The sequence below is a fragment of the Haemorhous mexicanus genome, chromosome 1 (assembly GCF_027477595.1).
Source record: "Haemorhous mexicanus isolate bHaeMex1 chromosome 1, bHaeMex1.pri, whole genome shotgun sequence".
Classification (NCBI taxonomy): domain Eukaryota; kingdom Metazoa; phylum Chordata; class Aves; order Passeriformes; family Fringillidae; genus Haemorhous; species Haemorhous mexicanus.
The window spans coordinates 111491067-111511089 of NC_082341.1; the positions used below are offsets into that span (position 1 = coordinate 111491067).

Sequence of the window (20023 nt, forward strand, 5' to 3'; positions counted from 1 at the left end):
TTTCTCAGGAAATCACCAGGTTTGCTCTACCCCATCCCCTCCAGTCCCCAACCTCTGCAAGCAGCCAGTAGTGCCTGCCCTGCCCACATTTCTCCTCTGCTGCCATTGCCTGCTCACCTAGGGCTGTAAGGATCAGGGAGCCCAACCAGCTCTGTGTCTCTCCTCTCTTGGATGCCACTGGTGGGAACATACACCTTCCCAAAGGCAGTGGTGGGGAGCCAGGGTTTTCTTGGTGCCGTTCCAGAGCTGACCTTTAGGTTTGTATGACCTGCTCTGCGCTGGCAGCTGAGATGCCATCTTGGGGTTTTGCAACTGCTGCTGGTGACCTGCTCCTGGCTGGCATTCCCAACTCAGCACACTTGTGTTGAGAAAGGCACCACTTGTTACAACAGCCAGAAGTCCTCATCACTGCTTGCCCCACCTTTCATAGCTCACTGTGAGCAGCACTGAACCAGCCCTTGGCTCACAGAACTCTCCCAGAGGCAGATGCCACACTGGAACCTGGCCTTGCTGCCCCCTCTGCCACAGCCTGAGCAAGAAGGACACCAAGCTGTGCCTTCAACACCTTAAGACAAGTCCAAATATGCAAAGATGGATTCTGAAGGCCACTGAGCTCTATTTCCACCCTAATCTCAGTTTTCAGCAAGACTGATGAGCTTCATGCTGCTCCACAGGGTTCAGAGGGTACTGAACCAGTTGTGGTTGACAGAGGAGCCCAACTCCACTGCTAACTGTGGTTCTTTGATTTGCTTATGTAGCAATCAGTTTAAACCTGTGCTTTTTACTTACCTCAAGCAGAGTCTCAGAAACGCAAGCAGGCTGCACTAAGGCACAAAAAATGCAAGCAGAAGTTAAACAGTTCAGTGCTGTTTAACATGCGTGCGTCAAATAAAAAGGCAGCTGCCTTACTGTGCAGGAGGATACTAATGCAGGCACTGAATTCCCCCAGAGCCCAGACAACAGAAATGCCTGCTGCAGCCAAACAAGCTCCCTGCAGCCATGCCAAGATGCCCTCTGATCAAAGTGCTGTTGCAACCCTGGCTGCTGGTTTGGCCTCTGCCTTTCCACTGAGACCACCAGCAAGAAAGCAAATGGGTGTTCTGCACATTGCTATGAACAGTACAGGCAAGATAGAGGAAGAAAAAAACATAACAGACTGCAGCCTACCCTTAAAAGTTATGCAAGAAGAGAGGTACAAGATGAGCTTTTCCCACAGCAAGGGTTCCAGCTACGATTGCAAAACCTCGGCAGTCACGCAGGGACTCTTCCATGAGGTTTCCTAGGGTCACTATTCACTTCAAAGTCAGCAGAAAGGTGGCACAGCAAGGATCCTACTGCATTGGCACAACTGGCTGGCAGAGACAATTGTCTGGGGAAAGCCAGAATGCTGCAGCCATCATTCCCAGCACTGTCTGAATTTACGGACTCGAATGCCATGAGGACCCATGGCTAGCTGTGTCATGGCTCACTGGGTGTATGGGCCCAACTTCCCATGTGGATCATGCTGGTTTCTGGACTAGTGCTCAAGTTCAGGCATTTATTTTTTCATGCTTTGTTGTATTGCACTAAGTAGTTTCTTTAGTTGTGGTTTTGCACTGGGCGATTTGAAATTTGCACTGAGTAGTCCTTATATTGCACAAATTGTTACTCGTTTCTCCCATCACATCATCTCTCCCTCTGCCCTAAACCCCTGGTGGTCTGCCCCCCTGGTTACCCCTCCCCTTGCCCCTCCTCAATGGTATCCCATTGGCTGCGGTCCTCTTCCCCCACCCCATTCCTCGGGTATAAAAGTCCCCTGCAAAAAAGGAGCAGGCTCTTTCAAACCTGGGGGGTAGTCAGAGTCTGAGGTGTCCCTTGAACAGGACACTTGTCCCCACGTGGAGAAGAGAGTTTCTCGTCTTTTGCTTTCGTCCATGTGACACTGTGTGGGCCAGGGTCCACAGCTGGCCAGAGTGGACTCAAACAACAGCCCAGGTGACATGGATTTTACAGGTGGTGCCCATTACAATGCTTGTCCCTCTCTTCCCCTTTTCTTCCAAAACCTGAGTTTTACCACCTGGCTAAAAAATGGCTCATGCCAAACTCAAGACAGAATGAGACCCAGCATACACAGACAACATGCCCATGTGAAGAGACCTTTTGTGACAGACTGAGATAAGCTTAGGTACAATATTGACCAGAGTACTTCTCTTATAAGCTTCTCTTTGCAGCAATATTTTTTTTTTTTTTGAAAACCAACTAATCTCTTTCTAAAATTCTCCAGTCATAGAAACTGACTGCAAACATTTGTAAAATTTACCTTCCTTGTTAACCTATGGTGTTTTACATGAAATTAAAATGTAGCCATATTTTCAAGCCCATCTGGAGGAATTTGTTAGATTGAAGCCTCCCGTAACTGTAGCCTTGTAGAAGCCATGCGTCTTGTCTAGACTAGTTACCCAGTTTCTATCTACAGAGAAATATGTACTTCCTAACACAGCAATCCATTCAAGAAGGATCATCTCTGTGAGGGCAGCCCTCTTTCCACTGACCATGAAGGAAACTTGGTCAGCTTAGATTGAGGGACTACATTTTACATATCTAACAACAGGTGAGACAAGTCTCTTTCCTCATTGAAGATTTGTTATCAAGTTCCTTTTACCATGTAGGCCTTTCCCACAATATAAACTCATCATTTAATATTACTTCCACATAGATTGCAGACTCTAATATATCAAGACTAATTTCTAACAGCCATTAAGCAACCAGAAGTGAAATTACTTTAAGAACTCTTGAGATTAATTTCCTTATACTCTTTATGACATTCATTCAAGGTTCATGTTCTTTGTTTCCTCTTGCAATAATTTAAGAGACAAACCACTGCTAGGAACAGTACGTGTCCCTCCACCCCCTCCAGCTGACAAAAATTGGCAGAGTTCAAGAGAAATCTCAGCAAATGGGAGAGAAAAAAAATTCACAAAGAGCAATCACTACAGATATTGAGATTTATTGCTGATTTTCCCTTTTTGAAAGGCTGTCAAACTGCCACAGTTCCAGAAGGGGATTATCTCCACAAGCCCTTTGGCCTCAGTCCCTGTGCTAGTTCAGACAACATGACTAGAGACCTGTGTGTGGCAGCTTGCTGCTTACAGAACAGTTGGAGGCAAAATCCATCATTCCAGATCCTGAATTTATACATTGTTTGGTATGACCTGCTGTCTGCTTCAAACAAAAAAAAAAGCCACTGGGGGCATCCAGTGGGGAATGGTGCTTTTCCTGAGTTTAGCTCCCTGTGCAAGAAGCTGCTACTGAGTGGTGCTCACACAGAGCCATCAGCATGATACAGTGCAGTTTTTTCTTTACCACATCAATCTGATATAGTTGGTCTTGTGCTTTGAGGCAAAGGCTCCTTACCATCTTTGCCAACTATGCTGCTCCCTTACCAACACTATTAATAGCATAGTTCTTTTCTTAAAAAAAAAAAAACAAAAACAACAAGAGATCCCTTTCCTCATGTTTGGTTGCACTTCTTCATTCCCACTGCCACTTTTATTCGTTATAGTGTCTCTAGGCTGCAAATCAGCTCTGTTCCAACTGGTGAGATCTGGTTCCTCTTTATGTGCCTGTCCTTTCAGTGTAAACAAGCAATGCTTCTCCAACTCCACCGACCACAAGGCTGTAAACAAAGTATATCACAAATTTAGCATCATGCAAGTCCTTCTACTTGATACAAAAAAGTATTATTTTATCTAAACACATTCCAACCTAGAGACAGTAACCCAGGTGATTTTTTCATTTGTCTTGCTAAGAAAATGCTGAAACCCAAAATATCTTATTTAAATGAGCTCATCAGAAACTACCTTTCCTGTGTTTTCGGGCTGGTGCTATTCAGTAAAAATGCACAGACAGGAATCTAAATGGAGAAGGTTGCCCCTAGTTACAAGAATAGCTGCACACCCCTACACTAGCAAAAACAGGAAAGGAAGGCAAGAGAGTTTGAACCTTATTAGCCTATTGATTCCCTCTTGCAATTTCTGTTTGTGTTCTGTCCTGAAAACTTGCCACTTCACAACATCAGGACGAGATGTAAAGCTTAGGTTTTGTGGACAAGGTGAAATCCTTTTTGTGCTGGGGTGATCCCATTGGCATACAGAGGCCAGTAGAAATTCCTGTGTTTGCCAGTCTTGGTGAGGTGAAAGGAGCTGCCCCAGCCAAAAGGGCACATGTGCCCAAGCACTTCTTTCCTGTGCTGCTCGAGCACAGCCGTGGCACAAAGGCTGCTTCCCAAGAGCCAGCCTAGAGCAGGACTCCAAGTCAGGATGAATGGTTTTACAAAAACCTTCCCTTAAATATGCTATTGACCCACTCAATGCATGCAATAGTTAATAATCCTCAAGTCTCTGCTGTTATCTCTCACAGCTGACAGGAATATGGTAAAATGCTGACTCCTCTCTCCTTTTAGAACAGTGCAAAGCTAAGTGTACTGACCTTTCATCTTAGCCCCATGGCTTAATTAGCTTATGAAACAGAAAAGCTCCTTACTGAACTTTATAAACAAACAAAGTTTTGTTAAGTTCATTTCTAAGAGTACTTTTTTTTCTCCCTTGGAAAAAAAAAGCATGTAAAGCTGAAGGCTTTTTGGTCTAATAGCATTACATTCACTTAAATCTTAGCTTTGGTGAGCTGTTTTAAAAACCACATAATTGCCCTTCTTCCCAAGAAGAAAAAAATATTGTATAACAACAGCACAATACCTTACAATTACACAGTAAACAGCCCTGGAAAGTAGGTGCTAGAGACAGTCTGTGAAGGTCCACTGGGAAGAGAGAATAGCTTTGGTGTGGAATTACCAACAAGGAGCAAAAGGCTGCAAGGGCTGCAAGCTTTTCAAAAAGGGTCTGAATCACTGAGTCTGGCCACCTGCAGTTGGTAACAACATCTGAGTGCTTTTTTCTGGAGAGGGTTAACCCCTATGTCTTATTTCAGCTCCAGTTATAAACACACTCTGCATTAACTGCTTTGGAATCTATGGTTGGTTAATATACCCTTTATCCTAAAGGAAAAAAATTCCAAAACACTATATACAGAAGGCCTTAGAAATTTTTTTCCTGTTTCTATAGTTGTGTTGTTTTCTAAATTTTTAACAGAGATTAAAAAATAAGTCAGTCTCTGACATACCATTTCAAAAATGAGACTGGCAATTATGTACAAAAGATAATAAACTGCCCAGCCTTGTTCTGTAAAAAGATGCCTGTACCAGAGCTGTTCTTCAATATCATATGTCTTACATCAGAGAAGAAGAATCTCTTTCTGAAGGATTTGAAATCGTGGGATCCACATGCCCATGCAGTCCAAATTACTAGGTAAATGGAAACTATTGTTATATCTTCAAGATGAAGCCGAGTAAAAACCACGGCTAAATGCCAGCCCTTGATTTTACCTTCATTTTCCCATGTGGCAAACCCTCCAGCCTCTGTTTATAGTGGGGTGACAGATAACTGCACTTGCCCATAGCTCAAAAATTAACATATGATATTGTCCATGACCACACTGGAGCAGCACTAAAATCCTCAGTGATTAATGTTCTCGTGAGTACTTTGCAGCTGCTATCATCCAACAAACTATTTCCAGAGCTTTGCTGCTAAGTCAAGGCACTGCCAATGCACAAGCACTTACAGAATTAAAATTTTAAAAATAAATAAATAAAATAAATTGTTTTCTTTTTTAATTATGACAATCAAAGTGTAACACTGGCCCAAGGGCTAAAGCAAATTTTCTTTTAAACATACAGATGTGTTCATCATTTATAGAAGTTTCAGTCCATATAGGGCAGGTGGCATGTGTGCAACTATATGGGTCTGTGTGCTCACATTAACAAAGGTGCACATTAATAAAGGGACACATGAATTTTTAGTGCACGTCAGTGAATACAGATGTATAATCAAAGCCTGCCTCTAGCACACACGTGACAGACCTGCACGAACACATGCAAAACATGGTGAAGAGCAGCAAGCAAATGGCCTGGACTAGGAGTGTTTTGTAGGTGCTTTGACATTGGTTAAGTCTCTGACATGCACAGACAACATGTATTTCCTAGAGCTAAAAAAAAGGCACAACTTACTTTAGCATTTGAGACTACATGTGCCTAAAATACAGATAGGAATCCATATCAACACATAAGTAAATGGGGCCAGTCTGAACTGGAGGTTCTCCTTTCTATAAGGCTCTTATCATACCTGAAGAAAGGATATGCAAATTCCATTCAGTACAGAGCTGAATCTTTAGGATGGCAATCAAACTGAATGAATCATGAATCAAGTAGAAAAAAAGAAGCTTAAAGCTTTTCAAAAGTAAGTAGATTTTTATTTCCATTAACAAATCTGTTCTCAGAGACACATGCCTAACCCCATATTGAGAAGTTATTTGCATGGCAGAAGCACTTAGGAGCATCAGTCATGCTCTGTGATTCCCTTTCCTTTTGTGATACAAAAACACAGATCAAAACCACTGCCTTGGACCAAAGGAGCTTGCACCCCAATCCTTTCTATTTCTACCTAAAAAATTCAGGTTACGTGATTTGTACTGTGTGGCCACACATTAAAAAATCCAGATACACCTCTGGAAAAAGTTTATCATCATTATTTTTCTCCAGTTTAATTTTATGCATTCACAGTGCACAGTGTGTTAGGGGAACTTGAATGCACCCTCTAGGTTAAAAAGATACTGTCAGCAAACCTTGACTCCTGTGTTTTACTTGCAGTTCCACCACTAAACTGCAGTATGACTTTGAATGGGTCATTTATTTGCCTATTGGATCTATTTGCCTCACTGTAAAATGTGCTGAGTGAATTGTGGTGAGGCTTAATGTCTAAAATGTCCATGTTCTCCCACAGAGGCAGAAGATACACTCTTCTATTACTGTACTGCATCCATCATTGCACACCTGGTTCTCCTTACACGCAAAATAATACTGACAGCAATAGAACTTGACATTTAAAAATATTTCCACATGAAGCAGTGTGTGAAAATTCATCTTTACTGTTAAAAAAAAGCTCATGTAGGCACTTACCAAGAAATTGTTAGTACATTGGCAGTCATGACAAAGAAGAACGGTGATAAGCTAGCAGTGATGACCTGTTAAATTGAAAAGAAGGAAAAAACATTTTGTGAACTTGTGATATCACAAATGAAAACTAAAATACTTTTGCTGAAATTCAATTTCCATGTGTGCAGTCATATTTTCTTCTTTTAGTTGAAGATAGTATGACAGTCACACATCACAATTTGATTTTGACTCCGACAGAATCCAGGACAGAGCAGAGGCAGGGCAGGCAACCAGAACAGGGGATCCCTTGTCACATGTCCCAGCTGGCCTGGCCTAGAAGCCTGCTGGCTTTTACTTGTTGACAGCAGACTGGGGAGAGCAGTCAGATCCCAGGTTTGGAAGCTTTATATATCTGAGAAGAACAAGAGCTTGAAATATGTTTATAGGTGTATAAAAACAAAAAAAAATTAACAGGTGTATAAAAACAAAAAACCAACACAACTCCAGTAGGTTTATGTTACAAGTCTCTCGTTACCTCCAGGTGTTCTGGGCAGAGAAACTAGAGACAAATGATTCTGCTTTCCAAGTCCTGATCCCACAAACAGCTAGATCCTGATGTACAATGGTTTGTAACAGATCCCTGCCTCAGCAGCTACGGAGCCACCACATCTGCAGCCTGCATGCAGTTTTGGATGTTTTGCTGCCAGATGGATAATGTAAAATGGAAAGGGTTCAAAGAACAGTGACAGAGTCATTAGATAGGGGGATTGATTTTCAGTCAACAGTTAGGATAAGCAATGCCTGTGGGAAAAGAAGACTTGGTAGTGGTTTACAAAAACTTGGGAAACACAAGCGCTGAGGAATGAAAGGAACTATTTAGGTTAATACAAAATTGCCCAAGGAAAAAGATGAAATTAAGAAACAAAACATTTAAACAATTATCAGCTAAGATTTCCTAATCATTGTTTGCCTAGTTAACTCCCAAAGGAGACAGCAGAAACTTCATTCTGTAATCTATTACTTGTTAAAGCATTACTACATGTGCAGTAGGGAAGAAAATGCCATTTTAAAGTAGATTCTGTGCACCAGAGCTTGGACTAACAGTCTGTTAGTCAATACCTGCTACAATTGTTATGGCCACATTTTAAAAGGCAGGTTCTGAATCTGCCTGCAGTGCAATCTTCACCTGCCACTCCTGCAATCACATGCAGGAGTGGCAGGTGAAGAAGAGAAGGTTGTGTGTCCTCTCTCTAGGGTCCCACTCTATGAGTGAGGTGGAGAGGGGACAACAATCTAAATGCAGCAGTCAGACCAAGCAATGACACAGGAGCAGAGGTGTTCAGTGGGGACTACACGAGGCGTGCCTCCTCTGGCCTCTTTGGGGATGTTTTCTACTTTAGGGAGAGTCAGGTGTGCAGGTGGCTTTTTTCTTCCTAGATATTACCATAACTCACACCCTGACTGTTCTCTATGTGCCTGTAGCCCAGGCCCCTGTCAGAGGAAATGAGGCAGGAGATGGACTTGATCCAGACAGGATAACACATGACTGCAGGCCCACTCCATCCCTGCTCAGCAACCAAGTTGCTGGTAGCAATACAACCACAGACACACCTCCTGATACAAACTTCATCTGACTTCAGTGTTTTCACACTTCCAGCCACAAAAATGTACAGCACAGGCAATGCTGTATAGCTCCAAGCCAACAGAAAAAGTGAGCTCCTACTGCTAAAGAAAATCAAAGATGTGTATCTACTCCTAAAGCCTTGTATCTATACATGTAAGCAAACATACAACTTAACATGCACACTCAAAAGAGACTGGCAGAGGACAAGGACAAATGATAAACAGAGAGTTATGCTTCAAAACTCAAGATCATATTGCAACTGTTCACATTCAGTGGCCTGTCTCATAGTTATTTGCAGCCAGAGAGAACTGACACCTACTTCAAACAGTAGAAGTTGACTATTAAGGAGCTGAATCTTTCATACACTTTACCTAAAAACCAGCTGTGAGGCTGAATATCCATTAGTTCAAAACCAGTGCTCTAAAATAAGTTTGTTTCCTGTTCTGGTGGGCTGGGTTCTCCCCTTACAAAGAGTGCAGCAGATGCACTGACCTACAAGGAACCCTTTCTCATTTACTCTGGTGTGAATGCTTGAGGAATTAACTGTACTGAGCTTATTTTAGGTTAATGCTAACTTATTACATAAAAATATACAATACCAATTACTGACCACGTAAACAGAAACTAACAAAGGATAGCAGCTATGGTACACACTGAGCGTTCTTTTCCTTAAGCTCATCTCCTCAAAGAAACTGAAGGGCTGTGTTTGAGAAGAGGCACAGGCTAAAGTTGTGTCACCCACTCCCTTGTTGAGCCCTGTTTATTAGAAACTTGAGAAGAGGCCAAGGGCAGAGAAACAGGCATTCAAGAAACCTCCGAAAACAGGCCCTATCAGAAACAATACGCCATTCTACTGTGATCATCCCAAACCTCTGCAAAAATGCAGGCTGTAGCCTTTTGGACTACTATAGCTGAACACTGCTGTATTTTTGAGAAATTATGTAAGAGTCTCTCAGTGCCAAAGACAAACAAAATGTGGGTTGAAAGAGTGCATGAAGTAAGTGTGTGTAAGGAAAGAAAAAACAAATCACAAACAAACCGAAAGGAAAAGACGTTGCTAAAATGTCTACCTTTGATGATTTATCTAAAAGAAGAATATGTTAAAAAATGAAAAACAAGTTTTCAGAGAAGCTAACAATGTAATTTGTTCCAGGGGAAGAATCTAAATCCTAGGGACACAGTAGAGAAGGTAATTTTCCTTTAAGTACATTTCAGTATTATCTGAAGTGTTTTAAGTGCACATTTAGTTTGAAAAAAAAAACCCCACCTACACTGATGTTCTGAATGGCCTTAAAAAAAAAGAGAAAAACCAACAAAATAAATTCACAACAAGCTAAGTACAGTAATCTTTCTTTCTTCACTTTAAAGGTCACAGTTGTCCTCCTAGGCATGTAGATGCTTTAGTAAAAGGAATGAGCTTTCAAGACAAAAGAAAGCAAGTTAAAGGGCAAAGTAAAGTTAATGATTTCCAAATATATTTTGATGCCAAATCTGTGAAACTAAGAGGTGGAAAGGAAGATTTTGATTAGCTATAATATGCCTATTTTGAACAAACCTCCCCAAGATTTTGACATACAGTCACTAATTCTATCAAATTGTACAAGCTGGATGGTTGAACACCAACTATTTTGGAAACAGGAATAGCTCCATGGACTCTGCCTACTTTTAAAGGAGCTGTGACCAGTCAGTATTATGAAAGCTGCTTTAAAAACATTCATACCCGGAAATTTTCTTACAAAATTCTGACACAGCTTTCGATGATTAGGAAAAAATTCAAGCGTAGCATAACTTAACAAAACATTTCCATCTGAGCTGAAATTTTTCCTAAGAAATGATTTCAAACCCTTCCTTGCATGAAAAATCAAATCAAAACAAAACAAAACAAAACAAAACAGCCTCCCCTGAAGATTGTTGCTTAAAATAAATCAGTCTAAGTTTATTCTGTCATTCCATTGTACTGCAAAAATAAGACCCATTTTTAAGAAACACTTTATTAACACCTATTTGTTTTGGTTCCAGCTATTTCTGTAATTCCAATCACTGAGTTATTCACAAGTCATTTTAAAAATAACCAAAAATCTTGGCATTTCAAATTGTGCTTTGTACCTCAAACAAAACCAGTTCTAGTTCTTTACAATATATATCAGCATTGCAGGAAATAAGTGTATCCTTGATACTTCTCTGGGATTAGGTCTGAGGAGAGTGGGTTGATCCCTTCCACACAAAAGATTGGGCCTGAATCGTCAGGGAACAAAACACATAAATACTCTAATATTCTTCACAAAAATACTCTAGTACAAGGGCTAAACAGGAATCAGAGGAAAAAACAGAGAGCAACTTAGCCAGTTAGAGGTTTCAAACTCAGCCAGTTACTGGTTACAGGAGATCCCCAAATTCAGGTCCCCATATAAAAGGTGAAAACTTCAGGCGCCCCCATTGTTCTGGGAAACAGAGAAGGGCTCAGGTGCCATAAAACATTCCACACATTGCTTACATTGCCATTTATATTTAACAAGCTCCTATAAAGGACAACACAGCACTCAACCTCAGGATCTAAAAAAATAAATTCAATTCCAGAGCCCTAGAGTTTGTTCCTTGCCAGGCTGAATTAATGGCAACTAGAAAAAGAATGGCATCATTGAAATGCTGGGTAACAGACTAAGATCCATGATGCAGAAATATCTCAATGTGTGGAAGAACTTGTTGCAGAGTAGGGATAAATTCAGCACATAAAATCACTTCTGCACAGGAAAATAGTAGGCATAGGAAAAAATGTGCTCAATTGCCACTAGCTTTAAAGGGTTCCCAAGGAATTCCGATAGACAGACCACTGCACAACTCATGATGTGAATGATTTCCTCCTTTCACCCTATCACTTTATGGTCAGATAAGAAAAAATTTCCAAAGAGAAAGCAAAATTTGTCTCCTAAGTGTTGTTTTAAGAAAATAGGAGAGGAAATGGAATTTATTTTAGAATAAGAGATTAATTTAGTTTACAGAAAGCAAAATAAAAAATAAAGTCTGGAGAATTTCTTGCTGTAGACCTTAAGAACAGGTAAGATAATTATTGAACCAGCTTCCCTCTTAGATTTTATCTTGAACAAATAACATCAGAAAACTCTGATAAGTCTGACATGTGGCTTGAAGACAGGAGATGGCATCCTAAAGGTTCCTGGTCCTTGGCAATGCACAAATTTGGATCCTGGGAGATAAAGGAATGTGGAACTCTGCATTCTTTGCTACCTTGAGTTCTCCATTGACCATCTGTGGTTATACCACAGACTCTGGAGTGTCCAATTTTGATCGGTTCAAACCAGACATCACTGGTCAGATAAAAGTGTCATTCTTGACCAAGCTATCACGGATCCCCTTCAGCCCTGACTTTGCAATCAATTCAGAGAAAGATTTTCAGGCTGCAGAAGCTGGCTGTAGATTTTAAATATTTAGCATTTCTGAGTTGTTCAGGAAGATATTGTTTATATAGCCAAGAACACAGATGAGGACATTTTCAAAATTTAGATTCTGACTTAATCTTTCTATCTGGAATGGAAAGATATGCTGGGGATTTAGTCCTGACATGACCACAATTTGTTAATATTAGCACTCTACTTGTACATTCCATATAAAACTATGTTTTCTCTGAAACTTTTTAACTGCTAAGAAGTTGAATGTCATAGTTCTCACTGTGAAGTGAACACAGAATACTTTACAAAAGTTTTCTTTAGTTTGTGTACACAGAGCCAATCCTTGTAACTTCACTTCCCCAAACTGCCAAAACCTCTGTCCTTACAAAGACGTGTATTTTTTCCAAAGAGAGTGTTTTGAAACAGCTCATCAAGTTCACTCACTGTTCAAAATAAATCATTCTATTTACCATTGGGTCATCTTCTCAAAACATCAGGAAAAAGATTCTGATGTACGTAACCTTTGTTTTCATTCTACAGTCGGAATTAAAGTAATATCAAGCTTTTTATAGACATAATATTTGTTCTGTCCCTCTTCTGCGTGGTTTAACCAGCTGCTAAGATAATCATCAAAAGTCGCCAGGGAAATGGATCATTGTTAGGGCCACTGAAAACAGCTACATCAAGATAATCCAGTGCTACTGAAAAGATAAAAATTACAGCAGGCAAACATCAATAACAACACAAAATTTTTCTCTTGAGGGAGAGCCACTGAAATAATTTCCCAGATTTCAGAGTTATATCTCCTTCGTACATATGTTTACTGCAGAGTAAGCATATGTTACATGAGCATACAAAATGTTTCCATGCCAGGAATGGAAATATGTCAAAACCCCCCCAAAATCCTCAGAATAGAAAAAAAGAACAACTAATATTTTAATATCATCCTCTGTATTCATTAATTCACATGAATTTTCTAAGCTTTTAATACCATTTCTCTTTGTTTACGTACATTTTCCATCTCAGATGGTCTACAAGCCATTTCCATCTAGCTCTCCTCTACTTTCCTTCATCCAAATTTAAGACAACGAAACATTGCCAGATGGGTAAATTCTCTGCACCTTAGCAAGAATACTTTCATTCACACACATCCAGCAGCTACAGAACCAGTTGAACAGATGAAGGCATTTACTGGGACAGCCAAATACGTGGAAGAACACTGAGGGACTGGGATCTCCGCTGTCCAAACCCCAACTGATGTGGTCCAGCATGTAGTGCCAAGTCTTTTTAAAATAACCCAGACTTGAGAGATTTTTACAGAGCAGGTGCTGACTGTGAGGTTTCAAGCTGCAGAAAGTCAGCAATGTTTAAGGAGAGGCACCAATGACCACCTGTAAGCTCACTCATTGTGCAAGGCTGGTACTGTCACTGGAAATCTGACATGAGTTGGCAGCAAAAATCCCTGCTAAATATGACAAACATGGTACACGCCCTCCCTCGCAAGAAAGAGAGGATGTCACTAGAACTAATGTCAAGTCTGACTGGATTGCTAGCATTTGGGCAGGGAAAAAAAAGTACAAACAAAGTGTCTAGAAAAAGCCCTATTTTTTTCCTATGGTGATCAAAGAAAATAAAGCACTGTTAGCAGCGGCAGATACTGTGCACAGGAGATGTCTTCCATTGTGAGCAGAATTAAGCATCTGAATGAATCCTGCATGCAGAAACAGACCAAAATCAAAGTAGCCCTCGCTATTTAATTTTAGGTCAGCTTTGGAGATGATCACAGAAAGAAACTTCTATGGAAGCTTTCAATTATATTGCCTATTGTGATGACAAAACTTTCCATTAAATCATTAGAAGCTCAAAGGCTCTTCACAAATCGGTTTTACAATACCAAGGTCAATCTCTGGTTTAAAAAGATACAGCAAATTCAGGCAAAATTCCTCTGACCAACTCTCTTTTAAAGTCTCCTCTCCCTAGATATTCATTTAGTTGTATTAATCAATACAATGAAACAAAGTCTGAGACCTTTCAGCTTTGTTCTGAGGGTCTGTTGTTACCAATCAAAAAGCAAGACAAAATTTGCTGCTTAACATAAGGGCTTCAGGTGATAATGCAGCCCCTGAAGGAGCACTACTAGTAAATCCACAGACAATGAAGGGTTTCAGTCAGCCACACAACTTTTTCCAAGGCAAGGTAATGAAGCTTTGAACCTTGAACCACTAAAATAATGGCTCTTCCCAAAAGAAACAGCAATGCCATGATCCTGCCTGAAAAGCTGAGGAGCCCAAACAAGGGAGAGAAACAATTCAAAGTGAAATAGATTGGAGGAAAGGGGAAAGCAAAACAGGCTTCACTCTCACTTCTGCCCATTAGTTTAACACTAACTCGAGCACATCTGCTGTGTTACCCTCAGCCTGACCGAAGTGTAGACATGCCCTGAGGGATTTCATCCCCTGACAGACTTAACTGGAGACTGTCAGCCTATGAAATCAGCAGACAATGCAAGGAGTTCATGCATTACAGCATACTTAGGTGCACATTGCTCATAGGAGGAGCAATGCTCTGCTCCACTCTTCTGAAGGAAGAAAACCCTTTAACCCTTCTGAAATACAAGCTGCTCCTTAAAGGATAACCTGGTGATGCTGGCACCATGGCAACAGTGGCACCATGGCAACAGTGACAGTCAGTACCTCATGATCCACACAGCTTTGATCCAGCCACATAGAAGTTTTTTCAGCTGCTGTAAATTTCTTTGAGAACATTTATTTAATATTTGCCTGAATGCCTGCACTCATCTCCTTCTCTAAAGCATCTATTTTCTAAAAGGAGGTTTTGGCCACTGTCTTCTGCATTTTCTTTATATTTTATCTTTTTTCTTTCTATTTTTTTTTTTAGCATTATAAAAGCAATGATGGTAATATCCAGGGGTTAAGAACACAATTAATTCCATGTGTTGTGACTCAAAAGCAGGCAGAGTTTCAACATGCCTTAGCAGTGAAATGCCTATTGATAATGATAAAACTTAGTTCTAGAGTAAATGAGTCTATCCGTTTTTCATAGGAATAGATTCTGACAAAGCTTAAAATCACCTACATGTTATGTTTAAAATATAGAACATACTAAAAGCAGAGGGAGAGCGTAGATCAAATGACACACAATCAGCAACTTGCCCTCGGAAACATTTTCAAAAGAAAAGCAGGAAAAATGCATACCTCTAGAAAAATTATCAGATATTTTAGAGTGGTTTCTCTTTATTACATTACAAATACCTAAACTAATAATCTCTGTACTGCAGATGAATATTTCTATATATTAGCTTTTTGAGTGCTATGAGAAAATAGATTTCCTAACTAGCCCTAGTATATGCTTAGAGAGAAGATAATCCTCTGCATTTCTGTGGCTGAGTACCTCTATGCAGTTCCAGTATTTAAAGAATTAGGTATGCATCCTCTACTTTCTATCACATTTATGAAGATTTTTTTCAGTGCTGTTTTCTGTAAGTTCTTTTCTTTTCCCAGGATTTGATGACCAATTCAACCATGATGCTGATCCTACAAGTGCAAGGTGGGACCAACAGGTGGCTGCATCTTTAAAACTTCCTTAAAGTCATTGAGCATCCTGTTTTACCACATCAATACATGATCAATGTAGAATCCTTTCAGATTAATATACTAGAATAACTAGTTTTTAGCCCTGAGCATCATGTGAACATCAAAAGAGCTGCTGAACTGCTGTCTAACTTCGTCATTCTTTAATTCCTTATAAGACAAAAATGACCAAGCTACTGTGCTTGCACTGTATGTATCTCATCAGCAGTTTGGCTGCAGGAGGAAATGAACCATTAAGGTTTCATTTCTTGCATTTGAATCACTTCTAGAGAATCCTCTGCCTTCACCTCTTTGAGGTGTGTGGCACCTGTCTTGCTGCTCTCAGCCATACCAAGACTTTAAATATAGCTCATAGATGGCCATTTCGAATCCTGGCCTTAATTTTCTTGTCTCTCCAGTGTCGCTTTCTTTTTTAAACTTTACAACAGCCACCACAAAGTTATGATGATTATTTTATGTTGCAGAAACATCTTAGAATATTAAAGGACAGTAAGGAAAGGAGGATATGTGGATTACAGAATGTAATTAATAGAATCAATGTAAGAATATTCTCCTCTTATGAGAAGCAGGATATCATGGTCACGTTTACAATGATCAAAGAGGAATTTCCTTTTCAGCAAGACCTACATCTATCAATGTATAAACATGTATCTATATATTCATTTACCTATAAATGTGTACTATATATGTACACACTGTAGAAATATATAAACAAACATGAGATAGGACAGAATTATTACAAGCACATTATAACTTATTCTGCTTTCCTCAAAAAAGAGTGAGACATTTAAAGAAAATCAAAATTCTTTGCTCTTTGGAAAATACTACATTGGGTTAAAAATTATAGTGATTGTAGTGATTCCTTCTGAACATCAAATAGCCACTCCACACTATCTTCATTCAGACATAAAGATCAGAATTTCTGATGAAAGACAAAGCCACAAGAATCATTTGCCCTCTACAATTGGAGATAATGGCCAAAACATCCATTTTCCCTTCTAAGACTAAGAGCTTGAGCACTGACACCAATCTTCAGCCTATAAAGTGGCTACAGTACAGAACCCAATTTTAACAGTACCTCTGCTCATATTTTAAATATTTCTCTTAAATGTGCCCATCTGTAATCCAGATACTGTTATTGCTTTCAGAGTGCCAGTTCTGAGGACACAAAGGGAACAGCCTGCACAATTCTTGTAATTGCTGTTCCTAAGTGTGCTTTGCTGATCTGGAAACACAATCAATCATGATCCAAACAGGTGTGTGCACATGCTCCAGACTAACAGCATCTGTTCAGGTCAGTTCTGCAAACAAGAGGCACAATCCATACAGCTGAAGCTTTGCCAAGTAAGGACAACAAAAGTCATGTAATGGGGGACACAAGAAGGCTTCTTTATACCAAATCAATTTGATTTTCTTTGAATCTGCTGAGAAGCATTTTGCCCATTCTTGCTATTTCACCAAATTTAACACCCAACACTCCCTGTTTCCTGTAGATCCTTCATGCATTATAATGCCTAACTGTACTTTTCCTGTACTTTTCAAGGCCTTAAATGGCTCCTGACATTTAGCCTCTCCCCTGAAACTTCTAAGTTCAGAAGCTGACAGGGCAATGTGATTCATCATCTTGTTAATATTTTATGAATTAAATATTTGTGCAATGGAATAAGCATTTCAACAGCAACAACAACCACAACTGTAAAGTTCTACCTACTAGGACCACTGACAAAAACTGGATTGGACTAAGATGAGATTTAATCAAGTATTGGATGACTGCAGAGGATTGGGAGAATTTATGATTCTCCCCTAATGCAGCAAGTCTGGCATCAGAGAAAAGGAGGTATTTGTATCTTGACCTTAGCTGATACAAAACTTACATCTCATGGCATGAGGGTTATTAATCTTTCCCTTTCTCTCCAAGAAAAACTTCCATATAATGTCTACTATTGCTGAAATTACTCAGTCCCTTGGAACATGTTAAGTAGATCCAAGCCTGTAAAAAATATACAGCTCTCTTTACTTTTACTCAGTCTCAGTATTATCTTTGCTTTCAGACACTGAATTTTACTGATCAATAATATGGTACACTGTGTAAAACAATTACTTTTTCTACCTTTTTTGAGAAGTATTGATTTTCAGTTTTGAGCAGCAGTCAGCTGTACTAACCTTCTGCTGCTGCAAAATACCACAATGAAATATACTTCATTTTATGTTAAGCTCAGCAAGAGCTAGCCTGCTGGCATTCCAGGTTATTCTTCACCTCATGAGATCATGAAGCTAATTCAGATGAAACAACCATGATTTTCATTGTCAGATTTAAGTGGTGAATTTAACAGCCAAACTGACAGTTTGCTATGTATATCTGGCAAGAAAGGAGGTGACTCCTGGGAAGGAATGAGCTCAGCATCTTCCTATGCTTATTTTCTTCCCAAGTGCTGGATGCCCATGAGTGGGCATCAATCAGGAATGGTTATTATAACTGCCTTGAGGGAGAGGATGCACTTCCAAACAGGTGAACCATGACCTCCACAGCAGCAGGTCAGTGGTGGGTCAACTGGCATCCAGGAGAAAAGAAAAAGCTGGTTCCAGCAGACAGTGTGTACACTAGATAAAACCTTCACAAAACAGACCAGAAGCCTGAGAGCAGTAAATGCCCCCTGAGCAACCTGGGAATCCAACAGCAAACTTTTCCATATAGGCCTCAGGCAGGTGAATACCCACCCAGTTGTGCACCCTGAAGTCACTGCCAAAACTGGCCCAAAGATCCAGATGGGGACTAGCTCAAGACTGGTCATATCTGGAGCCCTTTACCATAGAGCAGGGTGTTGAGTGGGATGCTGCACACATTCTCAGAGATTGCTCTTTCCATGTCAGATTGCCCAAAGGTCTCATGCTGAACATTGCAGACTGAGGCTGTTGTCAGTTCAAGATCTGTGCATTTCTCGAGTGCATCTTCAAAACCTTCCTTGCCCCCAGTGTCACTGCTACAAGAGAACAAACCTTGTACGTGCTGCTTTTCTTGTGTATGGGAAGCCCAAATGCTGCTGAAAAAGTTCAAGGGGGCTGTGGGAACTAAAGAGAATGCCCGGCTTAAGGGGAATATTTTAGTGAAGAGAAATGCAATGCAATTTTCCATTGTTAAAATCTATAAACACACCTGAAGTGCCTATGTTCCTTGTCAACAATATCAGGTGTAAAACATTTTTCTGTCATGACTAATTCAGAACTCTGTGGAGGATATCAGCAGTATCAAAATAGCATAGGAAACTTTGGAATGCGTAATCAAGGGGTTTTTTTTAAATCTGTTAGCAAAAATAGCAAGTTTCCATCAGCCTCTCTCCCAGATGACACTTACAGTTTTGGTATTTCTATGCATGTATAAAGTCCATTTCCTATTGTATTTCCCATCACACACTCCTTTGGGAAAACCTAATTCATAAACAAAAAAATTCCCAGAGAAGATAACTAAATCTCCCTACTGACCCCTTTCCATACTACCCAACAAAAAAAACAGAGGCACAGTCTCTGCATTGCCATTCTTTGGTGTGTTTATACTGCTTTAGTAATGATGTAATGGAAAGAAAGTGACATGCTATTATTACTGTTGTTATGCTAAGGTCTGCAAGGAAGAATTGATTTTCTTTAAGGTTTTATTTTTCCATTTAAAAATGACAGCTTTTCCAGGGCTTTCTAACCATTAAATGCTACAAAAGGTCAAAATATTCCATCAGAACCTTTAAAAAATATGATACTTGAAAAAATATTTTTAAAAAAGCATTTATTTAGCTGATCAATTCTGAGCAATGCCTTTAATTAGCAATGTCACAAGGTTACATACTCAGCAGTCTCTGTGCATCCCATGCACGGGAAGACAGTGACAGAACTAACTATAGCTGACTATAGTCCAAACATTTCCTCCAAAAAGAGTCAGGGAAGCCTCTGCAAGACAGGTCTGTTCCCTTCTGACCCCTTTGAACAACCATGCACAGCAACATGCAGAGAGAGAAAACTGAACTCTGCCCTCTTCCTCTCCATGCTCTAAGACCTGTGTACAAGTCAAGAACAGCCCATTGCCACCTCCTGAGATTGTCTGAAGCCTATGTGGCTTCCCTGAGTGGCACATATTTCAGGAACAGAACATAATCCATTTAATCTGCCTTCCCTAGAGTTCTATGGCTGTTTTCTGACTTTTGTTGAAAGTCAAAATCTAATCCTTAAACAGGTGTATGGAGTTGGACTGAGAAATGAATGCACTTGAGGTTTGGCAAAGAGTTGGTATGAGATGGGGAGGAAGAGGAAGACAGAGACCTGTTTCAGAGAGCAACATCTCCGAAGTTTCTGAAGGAAGCCACCTAAGTGTGAC

General features: G+C 40.1%; 1 protein-coding gene across 3 annotated transcripts in view; it reads right to left on the reverse strand.

Moving 5' to 3' along the window:
• The window catches only part of TMEM241 (transmembrane protein 241), an 80209-nt gene that overhangs the window by 21530 nt on the left and 38656 nt on the right, over window positions 1-20023 (reverse strand). For 2 of the 3 annotated variants that reach the window (XM_059859275.1, XM_059859268.1), the window contains exons 14-15: window positions 7049-7113; window positions 2971-3655 (exon numbers count right to left, since the gene is read on the reverse strand). In XM_059859275.1, the coding sequence (XP_059715258.1) occupies window positions 3595-3655; window positions 7049-7113 (126 nt within the window). In that variant the 3' untranslated portion in view covers window positions 2971-3594. Of the gene's footprint in view, window positions 1-2970; window positions 3656-7048; window positions 7114-20023 lie in introns of those variants that run through there. The other variant, XM_059859284.1, reaches the window with a different exon arrangement.